Source organism: Vanacampus margaritifer, chromosome 6 (genome assembly GCF_051991255.1).
Source record: "Vanacampus margaritifer isolate UIUO_Vmar chromosome 6, RoL_Vmar_1.0, whole genome shotgun sequence".
Classification (NCBI taxonomy): domain Eukaryota; kingdom Metazoa; phylum Chordata; class Actinopteri; order Syngnathiformes; family Syngnathidae; genus Vanacampus; species Vanacampus margaritifer.
The window spans coordinates 21,073,167-21,090,352 of NC_135437.1; the positions used below are offsets into that span (position 1 = coordinate 21,073,167).

A 17,186-nucleotide genomic window follows, 5' to 3' on the forward strand; every position below is an offset into this window, starting at 1 on the left:
CCTCTGATTGGTTGAAGAAAGCAAAATTTGTTACAGCCAAGTTCGATTAGCGAAACACACAAATAGATCATTCATTGGAAATAAACATATCTAACGAGTATGATAAAATCGTATATGATTAAATAATTTTGAAAAATCACATCCCAGTTACAAGAGGGTGTGCACTTTTTGTAAACTTACCCTCTCAAAAAGTCCATTCACTTTTCACGCTCATGGTGATAAAGGTTTTTTAATTATTAATCTTGGTTTTATTTTGACCAGGGTTGTAAATTTGCCAATAACTATCAACAATCTAGTTCAATAAGACTCTTACTTTGATGCTTTAATTCACATGTTGAATAGATGAATAATGTGAAACCAATGTGCAATTTGAACACGTTTATTTTGAGCTGTATTGAACATTGTCCCTGAAATGAAAACCGATGCAGTAGAACGGCTTTTTAATTAACGTGAAAATGCTGGCCTCTGGTGGCAACAAGCGAACATCACAAAAGCGCTTCCAAACAAGCGAAGCCTCCCATAAAACTCATAATGAATGTATTGCTTAAACAAGTATTTAACTTTTTTTTTTTAAACAGTATTCCGAAAATCTTCCGACACATGTTACAGATAAATTGTCCTTTATTAGGTTCATCAATATTTTACAAGCAAAATAACTTAATAAAGGCAAAATTAAATATCAGACGGATGAGGCAACCGTAGATACACAGATTTTGCGTTCTGAGGACATCCACCGCCCCCTTGATCTGGAAGACAAACAAACAGTATTGTAAGAGACTGACATCTACTGATAAAGTGGAGGAAACTTTGGCTCAGATAACTTACTCAGACTTTGTCGATGCCGAGCTCTTCAGGTGTAGAGATTCCGAGCTCGTCTAATGTTGGCCTAAGTTCTTGAAGAACGTACGGGTAGATCTCTTTGTGTGGGCCAGCTTTATCCTGAAGAAGCAACCGGAAAGAGACAGTTATTAATCAGTCAACCAAATACAAGATGGTCACTGGCAGCATAAACTCTAACCTTGACCGCTTCGAGAATTCGGATTGCAGTGGCCAAGTCGTTTAACCGTCGACAAGCTCGCAGCGCCGCCTCGACAATCTTGGGCTCGGGTACCAGATCGTAACCAACCAACGTGTTCATCCCTGAAATGCACGATTTTGACACATTTCATATTACAAACATCTCCATTGGCAGATGGATTTTTTGTTTTGTTTACATGAAATAACATGATGAACATTTTCCAGACAGCAAGGTGAACTAGTTGTTAGCAGGAGTGACACTTCTTAAGTTCTGGATAAGAATCCTGGCAACTAAGGCCGTTCTCTCTCATCCATACGAAAAAAACTTGCACGGTTGGGCCATTGAAGATTCTCAATTGTCCGCAGGTGTGCAAACTGAGTGGCCTGAGCTTGACTGGCGACCAGTCAGCGATTTATGGTACCCCCTGAATGCCTAAAGTCAACTGGGGTTGACTACGGCTCACCCACAGGACAAGCACTACAGAAAATGGATGTCTGGTATTTCCTTAAAGGGTGGCGTCCACTTTCATAGACACTGAAATCGAATGAAATTGCATTCCCTGCAGAAAGATGTGTGCCATTTTGCCTGCATTATGAGGAAATATAGTAATTTAAAACAATAACAATACAATCACACCAGCGTGATGTATTGCATTTGTTTTTGTAATGTGAATAATACATAAAAAGATTGACGCAAGACCATTCAGTGTAAAAGAAAACTGGTGGAGCAAAAAGCACTTTTGTGCGATGAGATGCACATTTCCTATGCATTTGTTGCTCGTGTTGCTGTTACCCCTGAGGTTTTGATCAATTGCACTTGTGGCAATGTGCATTGATCACAGTCATTGAGATGTCATTCCTCCGTCCCTCTCCAGGGATGACCACTCACACCAAGAATAACCAAACTTTAACGTTAGTTGCATTGTGTGTTAATTGATTAGTTATGCTGAGTGTGAAACGCTCAGATGCTACGTTAGCATAGCAACAGAGCTAACCACAAAATGTAGAAAAACACCAGCTTGTGCTGCGCGGGTGTACGTTTAGCAAAAAACTTCACTCCTCCGAGCATTCAAAAATCGCTGATTGAGCGGCCTGGGCTCCCAAGATGATGACGTTGTGTTTTGGGACGTTGGAGGAGCCGCCCATAGATAAAGTATAATGGACATTTTGACATGATACTCATCATGTGGTCATATGATTACATAGGAACATGGAGTGTCAGGTGGCGCCTCTCAAGCATGGCGCTGCAGTGGGGCGAGAAGCTCATCTCCGATTGGGAACATGCATCTTTGACGAACATATCAATGTTATTGTTTAGTTAGAAATTAGAACTGAGAGGTATATGGTGCAAAAATAACTAAATAAGCCAAATAAATCTAAAATGATTTGAGTAATTTCTCCAAGATCATTTAACAGAACCATTAAGAGCAAAGTTTTTTGATACGGCAAAGTTTTTAAGTTTAGTACCGCAACCTTTTTTCCTCTTATGGATGATGTGTATGCATAAATCCTCCATCCATCCATTTTCTAAACCACTTGGGTACCTTTTCTTAGCTCCCACGCATCGATGTCCTGCTTGTTGAAGTAGGTGACCCAGCGGGCATCAAACTCCTCATCCGTCTCCTCTTTCCCATGTGAATAACACCTTGAGGCCAATAGACCTGCGAAGTGACAGTGGATACAGAAATCTCCATTTAATGCATTGTACGTAATGGGTATACTAACCACAGTGGATAACACAAACAGCTAGTAAAGTTGATATAGGAAAATGTTGTCTGGTTTTCAAATACATTAATAAGTTGTCAATAAAAATTGCTTAAAATTATATGCATCGATGTATGGCTAAGGGCGTCGAAGTCAGCCGAAAAACAAACACATTTCAAGTTAATCAATCACGTAGCCAAATATGCGTGACGATAGCATGCGTAAACGTCATAAAAACGCTTATTGCCATTAATGTGGGGGAGAAAAAAATGAATTGAACTCAGTTAGCTCAGTGTTAGCATTAGCAGCGGTACCACTAGGCCGCACGCATGACAGTTTCAACTGGGTCACGACAAGGACACACACCGAAACAAGCTAACCAAATGGGCGTTAACAGTCCAACGCACTCGAATTTCAAATAACTGTTATTTGTTTCAGTCTTGACTCTATCACGCAAAACACGAGTATGTATAATTAGTATTTGTCAGCGATAGTTACACGCGCTAACGTTAGCTAGCACGGGAGCCGCGAGGGTACCCTTCCTGATGTGTCCGCTATCAATCACAACTTCCACGGCTCCTAAAAAAAAAAAAAAAACGTTCAACAGATAGTGGTGACAAATACCTTGACAAGCCGGTTTCGTGCGGGTCAAGCTCCGAACACCGGAGAAAGACAGGCGGGCGGCTGCTCTGAACATGATGCAGGACAGCCAAGTGGCAACCGACCGGTCAGTTTTGCTAGCAGCAGCAGGAACTTGGAAAGGAAAGCGCAATCGCCGTACTGAGATTGTGACGTCATTCGCTCCTGGTGCGCATGTGCAAGTGATGGCATTTTTGAGGAAATAAAGCAGTTATTCTAGTAGAGCAGAGAAGCGTTTGAGAGAACAAGAAACCGTTTTTATTGAAGCTACTAAAGGTTTCAATAATTTTTCAAGATGTTTTGAAGCAGTCAAAATTAGAGGTGGTAATCTTTGACTGCCTCACGATTCGATTAGGATTTTTGGGCTGCGGTTTAATTTCAGAATGGATTTTCGATTCAGAATCGATTTTCGTTTCAGAATCTATTTTTGATTCAAAATAATTTGATTGACAATGATTTCTCCTTCAATTTATAGATGTGCAAAGAATCATCATGATCTACTCCAGTCTGCCTTGCTAATGCTAATTAGCGCAAAAAAAAAAATGGCTATTCATAAAAAATGCTTCAGTAATGTATACAGAGAAGCATCTTAACATTACTCATCGGCATTTGCTCTTCCTAAACTGCAAAAAACAAACAAACAAAAACACAAAACTTTTATTGGAGTAACTTGATCGTGACTTTTTCTATCTACTCTCTAATATGGCTACAATTTAACAGTGTATCAGAATGCGTGGAACCACACTGCCCCCAAGTGGCCAAATTGTGTACAACATGAACAGCACTCCCAATAAAGGCACACACAAACAAGGGCAACATTGGGACATTTAAAATCGATTCTGAACCATAATAAATGAGAATCGCGATTCTTATGAGAATCAATTTTTTTGGGCACACCCCTAGTCAAAATGGTCAGCTTTTTGACAATAATATGTTTTATGCAGCCCAACTAGTATAAATATAGTATTCTGGTTGATATTACGTTAGTGGATTATGAGTTAAGCAATGTTGCTCAGGTAACAACCACTCACAGCGCAGCTTCAGAAAACAGGTGGGCTCTGATTGGTCGTTGCCTGAGCCCTGAGCAACTGTGATGTCATCTTCAGTTGACAGCAAGTGGCAAAATGGCTATTAACGGCTGGATGTTGCTTCATAACTCATATTTCACAAATGTAGTATTAATCAAAATGACATGTTTAGACTAGTAAGGTCGCATATAACATATTATTGTCCAGAAATGTTTACTTCCACTTTAAATGCTGATTAATGTTTTTAACAAATTAACCTCCAAAAAGTCATAAATCAGTTGGAGGCACCGTTTGGGAGATCATGGAGTACATTTGATCCAGATCTTCCAGGCAGAGTCTCTTGGCTGCCGAGGGGCAGGGAGGCAGCTTGAGCGTGGCTCTGCATATCCCCGTATCCGCGGTGGGAGCGCAGGCCGACTGGGGAGGCTGGTATCCGGGCTCCTGGGGATTGAGAGGGTCTTTGGAGAGCAGGATACAGATGGCAGAAACCGTCCTCTGCATGGTTCTGCCCGACGCTCCATCTCGTGACGCTCCCCAAACTTCATCCACCGTCTTGTAGTAGAGCTTGGACACTTGGTGGAGCCCTTCCACTTTGCGTTTGAGGATCTCCACACAGGTGATGGTCTTGGTGACCCCTCTGCCCGAGCCAGTGAAGAGCACTTGTCTCGGCGACCGCTCGTGGCTGTCTTTGCCCTCGCTTTGCATGCGAGCTGTTGCAAACCGTAGCAAATTGCGGATCTTGCTTCCTTCTCTCACTCGCATGTGGAGAAATTCTGTGGCGAGTCCAGGAATGGGAAAAGTGCCGCTGCCTTCCATGCGCTTGACTCTCCTTAAGTTGCTCCGATCGAGAGATAATGATGGAATGTCAGGGTTGAGTGAAGTACTTGAACGCACCATCTGAGCCATAGCTTCTGTCATTGTATAAAAACTGTCAAAAATAGGAAGGAAGTAGTTTTGTCATCCAAACTTCCGTCTTCCTCCAATTCAGCATTCCTTCATTCGGCGATGACCACAAAGAAGACGTAAAAAAAAAAGGACGTTTCTCCGTCTAATTGGTCTGATGTGAGGGAAAAGACGTCCTTGCTCTATTCAGCACCGAGGACAGCTGATGCCCACAAACACACGAGGCTCCGACAGTCGAGCGGCACAAAGAGCTCTTAAAGGCACATGCAACATTTTTGCCTCATTGAATTCAGTCATTAATGTCATTTATTGGGTTGACAAGCAACTTTTGCGCGAGCCTGAAGCTTCAATGTGGTTGCTTGAATTACGCGGCTCAATACACATGAGTTAACGAGATGCACTGACGCACACACTTGCAAATTGTTTGAACTCAAATGAGTTCATTTTGCAAACGTTTTAATATTTCTGTTAATATCCTTGATGCCTTTGCACTATTTACAGGGAGCCATATGGTATTTAAGAAATGTATTCCTTTGGGCTAATACAGACATTTGTCCTCCTTTTAGTCAGCAAAGTCGCCTGCTGGGTTGACCCAGAAAATGCTAAGACACTTGGGGGTTCTTGTAAATCAATAAGAACATTCAAACAGTGAAGCTACTATCTTTTTTTTTTTGGGGGGGGTCTGTAAAACCAACAAAAACAGGTGTGTCCACAGATGCCAACAATGCTGGCAGGGGAAGGGAAGGCAGCTGTGGGGCTCATATGGAAGCACAATAGTGTTATAATTTTGCTTTTCTGCCTCACGGGATGGGATGCAGCCCCTGTTATTTGCCGATATGAACAATGAGCACAGTCTTATGGTTTTCTTTGCGTCTTTTGGTCCAATTAAATGAAGGATTGTCCAAAATATTTTGTCATAAAATTATGATGTCCTCTGGTAATTTCCTTATTTTGAAGTTGTGATTGTCTCTTAGCACATAAATACACACAAAAAAAAATAACTGGCATATGTCTTATTCGGAAAACACACATTTTGTTACTTCATTTGAATTTAAAAGAGCTTCAAGTATGTTTTCACAACACATTATGTTGTTCTTAAATTACACCAAATTAATAAATAAAAAAAAATTAAATCTGCAAATTGCACATTTTCCAAACTACGAATATGGGTGGGGGGCGGTGTAAAGAGCAAAAAAATATATTTTAAAAAATCCGCAAATCCATCCACGTGTACCAAACGGCAAGTGTGGGAAATAAATAAATAAATAAATATATATATATATATATATATATATATATATATATATATATATATATATATATATATATATATAAATCCCCTTGTACCAAAAAAGGAACAAACTGATTTAAAAAAATAATAAAAATTTGCGAATCCACGTGACAAACCACGAGTATGGAAAATAAAAAAGCAAAAAAAAAATATATATATATTAAAAAAAAAATCCGCTACCCCATGGGTAGCTATGGGTAAAAAAAAGCAAATAATTAAAAAATAATAATCTGCGAATCCACGTGTGCCATAACCGTAAGTACGTTTCTCCGTAGTTACAAAAAAATCTTCACCTAATTTCAGTTCAGACAATTGAGGTTTTTTTATTGATATTTTCTCAAGATAAGACCTCTGTAGAAAAATGCTTATGTACAATATAATGTATAAAAACGCTTTTCCATGTTATGCATGATTTGCAGTATTTATTTCAGCTGGGCTTGGTTGCAATGACCTCTAAAATTTGCCTCTGGATCTCTTCTTCCTGAGTGTTGATGTGGACATCTCCCACACAACCGTTTTCGTACCTGAGACACACAAAGGCAGTGTGTTGTCGAACATGGACAGTCAATCTGGACAGAAGAGTCGCGCCAGGTTGTTCTTACACAAAGAGGAAACGTGTGCACACGTGGTCGGATATGGGACACACCCAGATGTTGCCGTTTTTTTTAAGGTCCTTCGACGTTATGACTGTGAAAAGACCCAAAAGCAAAAACAAGTTTTTTTGAGCAATTGGGACCAACATTTTAAATGTTTTGACTCATACGTACCCTCACAAAGTGCAACGCAGTTTAAGTTCCTGCTTTGAAGAAACCTGCAAGGGAAATCCTACAAAAACGAAAAATATGATGCAAAATGCCAGGATGAAAAAAAATTATGCATAAAAAGGGATTTACTTGTTGGATTATGTTTATGCGGTTATTTTTCTTGAGGAGTTCTTCTTTGGTGGGTGTCTGGTGTTGTCCCTTGCCCATGTCTGAACAGAGAAGAGAGAGAGAGAGAAAAAAAAGGAATTTAAAGAAATACTTTTTTAAAATTTTTATTTTATTTTAAGGACAATATGTGAATTCATACCAGAATATCCAAACGATATGCTAGAAATCGGGCTCAAATAGATCCCTTTGCCGTAGGCAGCTCCATGCATCTTTGAAAAAGAAACAGGTGTAACTACAGGGGTTGTCCGAGATAAAGTTTCAGAATCGTCATCCCCTTACCTGGAATTTTGTATTGGAGGCGTTCACAAGCCCGTTCCTTAAAATGGAATGCCAGTTTTCAATGTGGGAACCACTGGGAAAAGAAAAAAATAATTTATGTTCATGAGTAGATGAATCAATGAGTGTTCCATATGAATTAGAAAATGGCCGCCAATATTCTCACTGGAAAGCAAAGGTGCTGCCATAGAGTTTGCGTGCAGTTTGAAAACGAGCCTCTTTGGTGGGAGGGCTGCTGATGAGCAGGAACTGGTGAGGCGTGTGCATAAATGACAGTTGCTATTGTGGAGCCAGCAAAGAAAAGAGATGAATAATGTAAACACGACACAGTTCAACAATATGGATCTCTGTAATGCAGTATGTACTCCTACTTTAAATCAAAGAGTGCATCACTGTCCTACCCTGTTGGCTGTAAGCTTGACAATGTGAGATCTGTTGCTCGATAAAATCCTAATGTCAAACATAAGAACAAATAGATGAGTTGTGTAGTACTCTAACTGGCCACAACATTAGGTACACTCGTACAATATGATTGGATTTACAAATACGACCATGCATGGATTTGATCGAAACTAGTTTTTTGTTGTACTGCGTATTTGTTTCGCCAAGTCAGCTACAGGAAGAGAGCATTTTTTTCCCATATAAATAATAATATAAATAATAATTATTATATCATTCCGTATGACAATTCACACTCAAAAGTTCTTAAATTCTAACGAGATGTTAAGCTTCCGTTTAACGTTAGTTGAATGTTAACTTTTTCTTTTGTTTCAGGGTGAAGAATGATATTTCACATTTTGTATTTTAGAATATACTGGAACACAGATAAATGGTGTTCAATGTACATTTTCAAAGAAAGTCCAGAAAAATACAACAACTGGAAAGCAGATTTGGATATGCTGCAAAAAATAAGAAAATAAAAAAATCTAACCGAAAGGCAAAAATAGCATTGTATAATATTTTATTTTATAAAGATATATCATAATAACTTAATTAAATAGAATGTAAAGAATTAAGCAGTTTGTGCATCATTGCGTCTATTTCTGGTATGTGGGACTTGGCCACCAGGGAGCAGTATAATAAAATAATGCAGACAAGTGAATAAGCACCTTATTACTGTAAAGTGACTCAGTAAGCTCTATTATCAGTATTTTTTTTTGCAGAAGCTAAAGAATATATACCTGTGACTATTGTTATAGTACGTATCTCAAGGCACCATTATATTGTTGGAATTTTGATAGGAAATACTGTATTGTATTTATTTTTCTCAACATGAAGCTGACTTTGATTTATTTATTTTTTTTAAATAATGCCAATTGTTTGTATTATACACATTTGTCAAAATGACACAAATGTACACCAAGAGTACGACATACTAGCTTGTTAGATGTGCACATGTTCCCAATTAATTAATTAATTATGTCATGTTTTGCATCTTACCATTGGAGTAAAGGAATGGCAAGAGGGTCTGTCTTGTCCATCTGCTTTTTTATTTCAGAATATGAACCCTGCATGAAAATGATAACGAAATCAAGGCAAAAAAAAAAAAAAAAAGCGAAATTAATGACAGGCGTGTTGGGCTCACCTGCGTCATCCTCCTAATCAGCACGACACTGTCCAGCGCTTTTTGTAGCCTTTCATAGCTTCTTCTCTGCGGCGAGACAAAAACATTACCGGGAATTCATTGAATATCAGCCGAGTTCCGCTAATACCTTGGGAGTGAAGGCCAGCATTTTGGGGTTCTTTGGATCGACGACAGACGGGTACGGTTCAAATATGATGCTTTTGCGGGACGACTGCAGAGCTGACCTGCACATCGCCACCAGCAAGTCGACCACCTATGGGGAAAAAAAAAACCCATCGCAACCTGATGTGAAAACACTTGATCGGTGCGTTTTTGACCTCTGCCCCGGTGGCCACCTCCTCTGTGGCTCCTGACATCGGCCCCATCATGTGAAAGGAAAAGACGCACAGTTCCCGGGTGCAAACGGCAGGCTAGCAATTCACAAAATACAACTCTTAATATTTTGTCTCATAAGCATTTTTTTGTTTTCTAACGTTTACCTTCAACGGGGGGCCATTCTGGAAAACGTGTCGCTCGTCACAAATCACGCAGTATTCATTCAATGTGGGTATTCTCTGCTCGGCGTACCTCATCACCTGTGCACACATCCCAAGCGGAATTTGATTTCATTTGTGCTGCCATGTCAATCTAATCTGCCCGGTGACTACCGAATTGGTGCTAGCAGATGTCACTTCAACTATAATAGCAGCGGGACCTCTTTAGCCAATGAGCCTTCAAATTCATCCAGTGGTTCTAGTTCATAGTGGAGTGCGCTTTTGATATGTTTATTTCCCTTGTCCACCAGAAAAGTAAAAGCAAGGTTATTCATTATTAGAAGCTGGAAATTGATATTGTCAGAATACAGGTCAATTATTGAAGTGCATCTTCTTCACTTATTTTTTTTATTTGCTTTACCTGCACCAAGAAGCCATGTTGCAGAGTTGGGGTGGTCTTACAGTGCCCTATGGCCGGGGAGAAGAACAGCAGCTCTATCAGCTGCTTGGTGCTGAGCTGAGCTGATGACTTCACTCCTGAGACAACAACCCTCTGCAGAAGAAAAAAAAAAAAGCTCCAGAGTAAAATCACAGGTGTCTTTTGTCAAGTTTTTGTATTGTTTTAAAGTCACGGGGGTGTGAGGATGGTAGAGAGCTGCTGGTGATGTCCATGAACTACTAACTTTTACTTGAGTGACATCTAGTGGTGAACTACCAGAATGCAATGAGTTTTAAGCACTCAAGAGAGACCACACTTGGCAAGCATATCACCAAATACTACCAATTATTATTTGCCATGGACGAGCGAGCATCCCGGCAAGCGGCGACAAGTGAGCAAGCGTGCCAGCAGGTGTTAGCTGGAGCTGCTAACAAGAGCGGCTAGCAGGAAATGCTAGTAAAAGCTAGTGAGAGCAAAGCAGAGGGAGACGAGCGAGCAATAATATTTGATATGTGACCTCACAAGTCGAAACATGATATTCTGATTAATATTACGTTTGGGGAATATGAGTTATGAAGCCGTTTTGATCCATCTCAGGGGGCGGCCATTTCGCCACTCGTTGTCGGCTGAAGATGACATCAATGTTGCTCAGGCTTCAGGCAACGACCAATCACAGCTCACCTATTTTCTGAAGCTGAGCTGTGATTGGTGGTTACCTGAGACCTGAGCAAATGTGCTGTCATTATTACTCGACAGCAAGTGGCAAAATGGCCGCCCCTAAGAATGATAAAAACGGCTGGATTTTGCTGCGTAACTCATATTCCACTAATGTAATATTAACCAGACTACCATATTTATACTAGTGGGGCTGCATAGAACATCATATTGTCAAAAAAAATGTTTGGGGTTGACTTCCCCTTTAATATGGCCGTGAAACACGTCAGGCTATGTAATATAATTAGCAATTACTAGACCTATATATATTTTTTTCTTTTTTTAAATCTACGTTGATGTGATAAAACAGTTTTTTTTTTGCACATTATAAAAATCAATAGTGAGTTTTTAAAGGGATACGTGACTCATTGATCCATTTTCAGCTGTAAAAAGTTAAGATTTTGTCTATAATTAATGTGATAACTTTCTTATTTTTCATGTACAATTAATACCGTTAAAAACAAATTTTTCTACTTGCTGACGACCAATCGCTCAGTTTACTGACCAAACCCAGAAAAGAGGTGAGCCATGATTGGTCATTACCTACTTCCTAAGCACAGGTGATGTCATCTTCAGTCGACAGCAAGTGCACATTTTTTTTTAAGGTATTAATTGTACATGAAAGTTATCAAATTAATTCTGAACAAAATATACATTTTTCACTTCTAAAAATGGCTCAATGAGTGAAGTATCCCTTTAAAATGAATGAACGAGTAGTTCACCACTAGATGGCGCTAAATTTTCCTCAAGAAACCTGACTTGAAAGTCTTTAAGAGGCAGAGCTGACCTTTCCACTGGGCGTGTAAGTGAAGAGTTCTCCTGATGGATTGTTGATGTTGTTGGATGTTGTGCGATTGGCAAAATGGTTCAATTTCATGGCGGGCAAAACAATCCTTCCCCTCAGGCTGCGGTCTTGGAGTGTGTTAGACCTAAGAGGGAGAAGTGATTTGAAAATTCTGTAACGGCAACATCGGATTGTGCGTCCAACATACTTTGACAGCGGAAGCCAGATGTTGAGTCTTGCACGGAATTTCTTCATGGTTCCACCAGGCCTGAACCAGCTGTGCCTTCTCTTCGGTCTCACGATCACGTTCTCATTAGTCAGATGCTTCCACTCCCGGGAGATGAAAACTGCTAAAACACTGCAATCATATGATGAAAATGTTAGTCTTTCAGATGAAATATGAAGATAAAACGATGCTCCTACCTTTGCAGTTGTTTTCCAAGATTAAAATGATGTCGATTAGATGGCTGAAAGACTTCAACTGATGGTTCTATGGGGAGAAATCATGACTCATCATCGTCATGGAGAATGTATAGCGTACGTTGATGTCAGATTATTATTTTTAATTGTTTTTCCAAATTTCAAATTTTTATTTCACTCTTTAAAGTAAAAGAAATAAAAAGGGACCGAAAGGAGTGAAACTTGTTTTGTCTGCCCCTGATCAACACAAAAAAAAAAAAAAAAATAACACAAAATGAATGACAGCGAGCGATCAAGACGCTTTTAATGTAACAATACTACAAAAAAAATTCAACTGCGTGTCCTTGTGCTATATATATTTTTGCAGTAATTGTGCTTTTAAATATTAAAAAAAACAATACAAATAGACTGAGAAGATTTTGTTTTACAATCCAGATTGTTCCACAGACTGACACCTTGAGTTGAAATACATCTTTCTTTTTATTTTGTTCTCTATTTAGGTTTGGAAAAAAATGTCTGTTCCACTTAATTTGTTCTTACGTTCCTTTTTTTATAAATTTGGTTTGTATATTGATTGGTAAAATTTTATGATGGGCTTTATACAATATTTTAAGGCTGGTAAACTCCATCAATTCATTAAATGTTAAAAAGTTTTTAGTTGTATAAATAATGGATTAGTGTGGTCTCTGTATCCACAACCGCAAACAACACGAATAGTAGGGGTGGGAATTTTTGAATGTCTCACGATTCGATTTTATTCCGATTTTTGATTAAGAACGATTTTTGCTTCAAAATAATTAGTTTGACAATGATTTTTGCTTCAATCTATAGATGTGCAAGGAATTGTAATGATCTACTCCAGTCTGACTCGCTAATGCTATTTAGCGCGCTATTTGCGGCACTTTTATCACTCAAAAGAACACTGCAAAAAAATAAAACTTTTATTAGAATAACTTCATCGTGACTTTTTCCTTCTACTCGCTAATGTGGCTACAACTTAACAGTGTATTAGAACGCGTGGAACCACACTGCCCCTAAGTGGCCAAATCGGGTACAACATGAACAGCGCTCCCAATAAAGGCGCACACAGATAAAGGCAAGACCGTATAAAATCATTTAAATAAAATCGATTTTGGGACATTTAAAATCGATTCAGAATCGTACTAAAAGAGAATCGTGATTGTTATCAGAATCGATTTTTTGGCACACTCCTAACGAATAGCACGTTTCTGTAAAAGAAAGATGGATTCAGCGTAGGTTTTGGCTGCGCACGCCCACACTTCAATGCAATAGGTCAGGTATGGAACAATCAATTAATTATATAACAATAGCAGCGGTAAAGAGACTCACCGGGTCCATTGAGATACTGAGACAGAGAGAAGTGCAGGCGGACAATGATGGGCTCTGACGTATTAACGCTCCAGGCCTCGGCCACTTCCTCCTTCGGACACCACAAAATGAATGCGGCAGGATCAAGTATTTTGTTTCGGATCGAACGTTTTGTTTTTAACTCATTCACTGCCATAAATAAATTAAAATAAAATAAAAGATTATTAAAAAATTAGGGGCAACAGGCGATTAAAATTTGTGATTAATCGCATGATTTCAATAGTTAACTCACGATTAATTAAAAATGTTATATCTGTTCTAAATGTACAATAAAAAAATTCTAGGTTTTCATACTCTTGTTAAAAAAAGTGGAAAAAATGTTAAACCAATAGAAATAGTTCAAATGATTTTTTGACATTTATAGCCGTCAATGAACTAAAAAAGAAAGAAAACATTATTACAAATTTGGGGTGTCAGGCGATTAAAATTTGTAATCATAATTAATCGCATGACTAGTTAACTCACAATTAATCACACATTTTATATCTGTTCTAAATGTACAATAAAAACAATTCTAGGTTTTCATACTCTTGTTTACAAAAGTGGAAATAAATGTTAAACTAATAGAAATTGTTAAAATTAATTTTTGACGTCTATAGCTGTCAATGGCAGTGAATGAGTTAACTTACGTTCAAAATGTTGGCGTTAATGTTTAGATCAACGTCCACTTGATCGATTGATTGATATTCCCTAAAAAGTGCAGAATGCAGGAAGAATTTAAAAATGCAGGAAAAAATGTTTGAATATTGAAAATGGTTCTAATGTTTACCCGATAGTGACTGAATTTTGTGAATACAGACTCCTGACTGTCTCAATGTCGCCCTCCAGTCGGGAATGGCAGCTCGGCTCGATGGCGCAGCTCTCCTGCTGGGAAACGCTCACATCATTTCTACCCATCAAGATGATGATGCTTATTTACTACGTAAGTCGATTAAAAATGGTCCGTGAATTGTTTACATATGTTGTTTCCTCTTCCTCTGAGGCAAAGTCTTCCTCACTTTCACTCCACTGCTGCCATTCGGCTTCCTGAACAGTACAATAGGAAAACACCTCATCCAGACAGCCACTTTATATGCTGCTTAGCTTCACTAAGAAGGATATATATATATATATATATATATATTCCCCCAAACTATTTTTACAATAGCCTTTTTATTTATGACGGAAACATTTTTTAAATTAGTAGATTAACACCTTAGCTGTTTATAATGGGAAGTAGCCTCAGGCCAAAAGTTTTCAGACTGGATTCAGGTTCCAATTTCCCGCCCTCTGTCTGCGGATATGATGTCATGTGTGTATTGTGTACGTGAAGAAGGGAAAATGCAGTTTCATTTTTCAGCCACAGGTGGCAGTAGCAATTCAAAAAGCTGTTGATAGAGAGTTTGCTGTGATTGGTCAACTGCTGGTCAGATGACATATAGACGTCACAATGTTACCCTGCTGAACCGGAGTTCAATTTTCTGCTTCATTAGCTTTAAAATAAAAGAAGAAGAAGAAAAAGGAAGACATTTCAATTTGACAGTGCAGAAAATGCACAGACATTAATTAATTAGGATTCAGTTAATGGTTTGGTCGTTAAAAGAATATGGGTACAAATGTTGATCATTGTTTTCCAAAGTAAAATCTATTATTTTATTTTGATTCTTTACAAACACAATGTCTTCTTAAAATAATCGCCCAAGTCATTTTTTCCAGATTTTTCAATAAACACAAAAAAATTGAACCATTTGCATCATGAGGAGATTTAGCCCCCCCCCCCCCCAAAAAAAGTCTTAAAATTTGCACACACAAAAAAAAAAGTCTTACGCAATTATCTTATTTTAAGAGGGTGACAATCAGTCTGCTTTCACAAAGGATTACAGAAATTTATGATGATGATAAGTTAAATTTCTGAGCATCTGGACAATTTTTGAAAATATATCTAAACAATTAAGCGATTATTAAATACAATGATTAATTGTTGCACCTCTAATGTATATACAAAGCAACCCTGGAAGTATGTTGTGCACCACTGTAAACATGGGAGCGTCATTATAGCTTTGGAAAGGTAGAGAGCTCTTATATTGGATCCAAGTAGCTTGTGTGCAGTGTGGTGGTAGTTAAATGTGTTCCTTACATTTCTTTGTCTGAATATTATAAAACAAGTTATCAGTACTCACCATGTGCAGTGTTTTTGCACTTCAACAACTGTGAACATCGACTGTCCTGCAACTAAGGAAAGAAACACTGAAATTAACATTTTTACACTCTGTTGGTAGTTTACAATGGCCTATTGAAGATGACACCACTTACCTCCTATCACAAAGTAATTGGGACCCTCCACATTTTTGACTTGATGAAGCAGTGATTATATCCAGAGATCCAAACTGTTGGAATAATAATTTAAAGAAGAAGAAGAAAAGAAAAAAAGCACGCTCCCTATTTGATGGCTGCTCTAGTAGTGTGACTCTCGCTGTCCTCTTGGTGATCTGAACAGCAGGCTGTCACACTTGTTCTGTCAGGGACTCGTGAAGCAAAATTAGCTGCAGGTAGTCGATGGCCTCATGTGATCCCCATGGAGAAGCCGACGCCTGCAACATATTCTTTTCTCTCTTGCCAATCACTTACGACACTAATCACATTTTCCACGCTTAAAGCTGAGTGCCATTATGGCTTTTAGGAGAAATTGGCAGATCCAAAGCATTCCCCCCCACCCCCCAGTCTGAATGTATGCATCTCCAGTCTGACCTTAATCAGCAGTTAACCCTGTGAGCAGCCGCCTGCTGCTCCACAGTCTGGTGACTGGTCAGATTACACACTTGTAAGGCCTTCATACATATGTGCGCTCTCATTAAGTGCTTTTCTCAGTGTGCTGTAATCCACTTAAAAAGTGTGTGGTAGTGGTGTGCCCCCCCCTGCTCATTAATCCCTCTGAAAAGTTTATTGATAAAACTTTATTTAGACGTAGCCTACGTCGCCATTGTTATTTACGTCGCAACGCATTCAGTGCGTAGTGACGTAAAAATGGCGGCGGGCTTTCCGCCAAGAAATGTAAAATGCCATAAATAAAGCCTTTTTAGACTTACAGAATTGACCTTTAGGAACGCTATGGGGGCTTACCTTGCTTTATTTATACGCGTTTCACATAAATTGCTGGGCAGAGAGCACTGATCTGAATACAGTATATGACTGGATAGCCGATAGCCCATACACGCCCGTGCAAGCTCTTGAAGCGACAGGGCGGCCATCTTGCTCCTCCCATCTCGCATGCAGACTGCTGTATAAACAATACGGTATACGTACATATAAGACATATACAGTTCGTAGGCAGTTAGAATAGGGTCGTGGGGTGGGGAGGTCACTATTTAAAAAAAAAAAAAAAAAAGATTAAAAACAAAATTGAACAAGTGGACAGCATGTGCTGCTTTTAAAACCGCCGTTATTTTATCGCTCAGTTCCGTAGACCCCAATATTAGATTTGGCAGAGGCATCTTTTGTTGAATTAGTTATAATTCTTTAATTTAAAAAAATACATTTCCTCCTGTAAAGATCATTAGGCATGTAATTTATATATGTAAAATGTCTGAAGTCCTCTTGTTTATGTTTAACAGAT

At 38.8% G+C, this 17,186-nt stretch overlaps 3 protein-coding genes across 7 annotated transcripts; all 3 read right to left on the reverse strand.

The window, feature by feature from the left end:
* Positions 1 to 363: 363 nt before the first annotated feature.
* On the reverse strand, positions 364 to 3,512 carry cox5aa (cytochrome c oxidase subunit 5Aa). Its single transcript, XM_077567986.1, has 5 exons — positions 3,346 to 3,512; positions 2,562 to 2,678; positions 1,019 to 1,140; positions 826 to 939; positions 364 to 746 (listed from the first exon to the last, which is right to left on the reverse strand). The coding sequence occupies exons 1-4, from the start codon at positions 3,416 to 3,418 to the stop codon at positions 826 to 828; spliced, it is 426 nt and encodes a 141-aa protein (XP_077424112.1). The 5' UTR covers positions 3,419 to 3,512; the 3' UTR covers positions 364 to 746.
* Positions 3,513 to 4,174: 662 nt separating this feature from the next.
* Positions 4,175 to 7,220, reverse strand: LOC144053487 (ribonuclease P protein subunit p25-like protein). The gene is made up of 2 exons (XM_077567984.1): positions 7,107 to 7,220; positions 4,175 to 5,316 (listed from the first exon to the last, which is right to left on the reverse strand). Exon 2 carries the CDS (start codon positions 5,304 to 5,306, stop codon positions 4,656 to 4,658), a length of 651 nt encoding a protein of 216 aa, XP_077424110.1. The 5' UTR covers positions 5,307 to 5,316; positions 7,107 to 7,220; the 3' UTR covers positions 4,175 to 4,655.
* On the reverse strand, positions 6,880 to 16,477 carry LOC144053485 (protein mono-ADP-ribosyltransferase PARP6-like). Of its 5 annotated transcripts, XM_077567978.1 has the most exons (23): positions 15,887 to 16,477; positions 15,754 to 15,805; positions 14,552 to 14,620; positions 14,364 to 14,461; positions 14,224 to 14,284; positions 13,556 to 13,646; positions 12,209 to 12,275; positions 11,994 to 12,143; positions 11,789 to 11,930; positions 10,270 to 10,401; positions 9,855 to 9,950; positions 9,693 to 9,785; positions 9,503 to 9,628; positions 9,376 to 9,441; positions 9,231 to 9,298; positions 8,192 to 8,240; positions 7,957 to 8,069; positions 7,794 to 7,866; positions 7,654 to 7,723; positions 7,476 to 7,555; positions 7,350 to 7,407; positions 7,185 to 7,269; positions 6,880 to 7,106 (listed from the first exon to the last, which is right to left on the reverse strand). In XM_077567978.1, exons 2-23 carry the CDS (start codon positions 15,754 to 15,756, stop codon positions 7,010 to 7,012), a joined length of 1,887 nt encoding a protein of 628 aa, XP_077424104.1. In that variant the 5' UTR covers positions 15,757 to 15,805; positions 15,887 to 16,477; the 3' UTR covers positions 6,880 to 7,009. The 5 variants fall into 5 exon arrangements, with proteins under 5 accessions (XP_077424104.1, XP_077424103.1, XP_077424107.1 ...); XM_077567977.1 differs by having other exon boundaries at positions 11,789 to 12,143; positions 14,364 to 14,458; XM_077567981.1 differs by lacking the exon at positions 9,693 to 9,785.
* Positions 16,478 to 17,186: the final 709 nt, after the last annotated feature.

Bases quoted from the DNA above. Each gene is read 5' to 3' on its own strand.
- cox5aa (XM_077567986.1), bottom strand. From the start codon at position 3,418: ATGTTCAGAGCAGCCGCCCGCCTGTCTTTCTCCGGTGTTCGGAGCTTG. The intron at 1,141-2,561 runs GTACCCAAGTGG...CGTGCATTTCAG, and splicing joins TGCGTGGGAGCTAAGAAAAG to GGATGAACACGTTGGTTGGT. The intron at 940-1,018 runs GTTAGAGTTTAT...TTGCTTCTTCAG, and splicing joins GAATTCTCGAAGCGGTCAAG to GATAAAGCTGGCCCACACAA.
- LOC144053487 (XM_077567984.1), bottom strand. From the start codon at position 5,306: ATGACAGAAGCTATGGCTCAGATGGTGCGTTCAAGTACTTCACTCAAC.
- LOC144053485 (XM_077567976.1), bottom strand. The intron at 13,647-14,223 runs GTAAGTTAACTC...TGGTGTCCGAAG, and splicing joins TTAACGCCAACATTTTGAAC to GAGGAAGTGGCCGAGGCCTG. The intron at 9,299-9,375 runs GTGAGCCCAACA...ATTTTCATGCAG, and splicing joins TGATTAGGAGGATGACGCAG to GGTTCATATTCTGAAATAAA.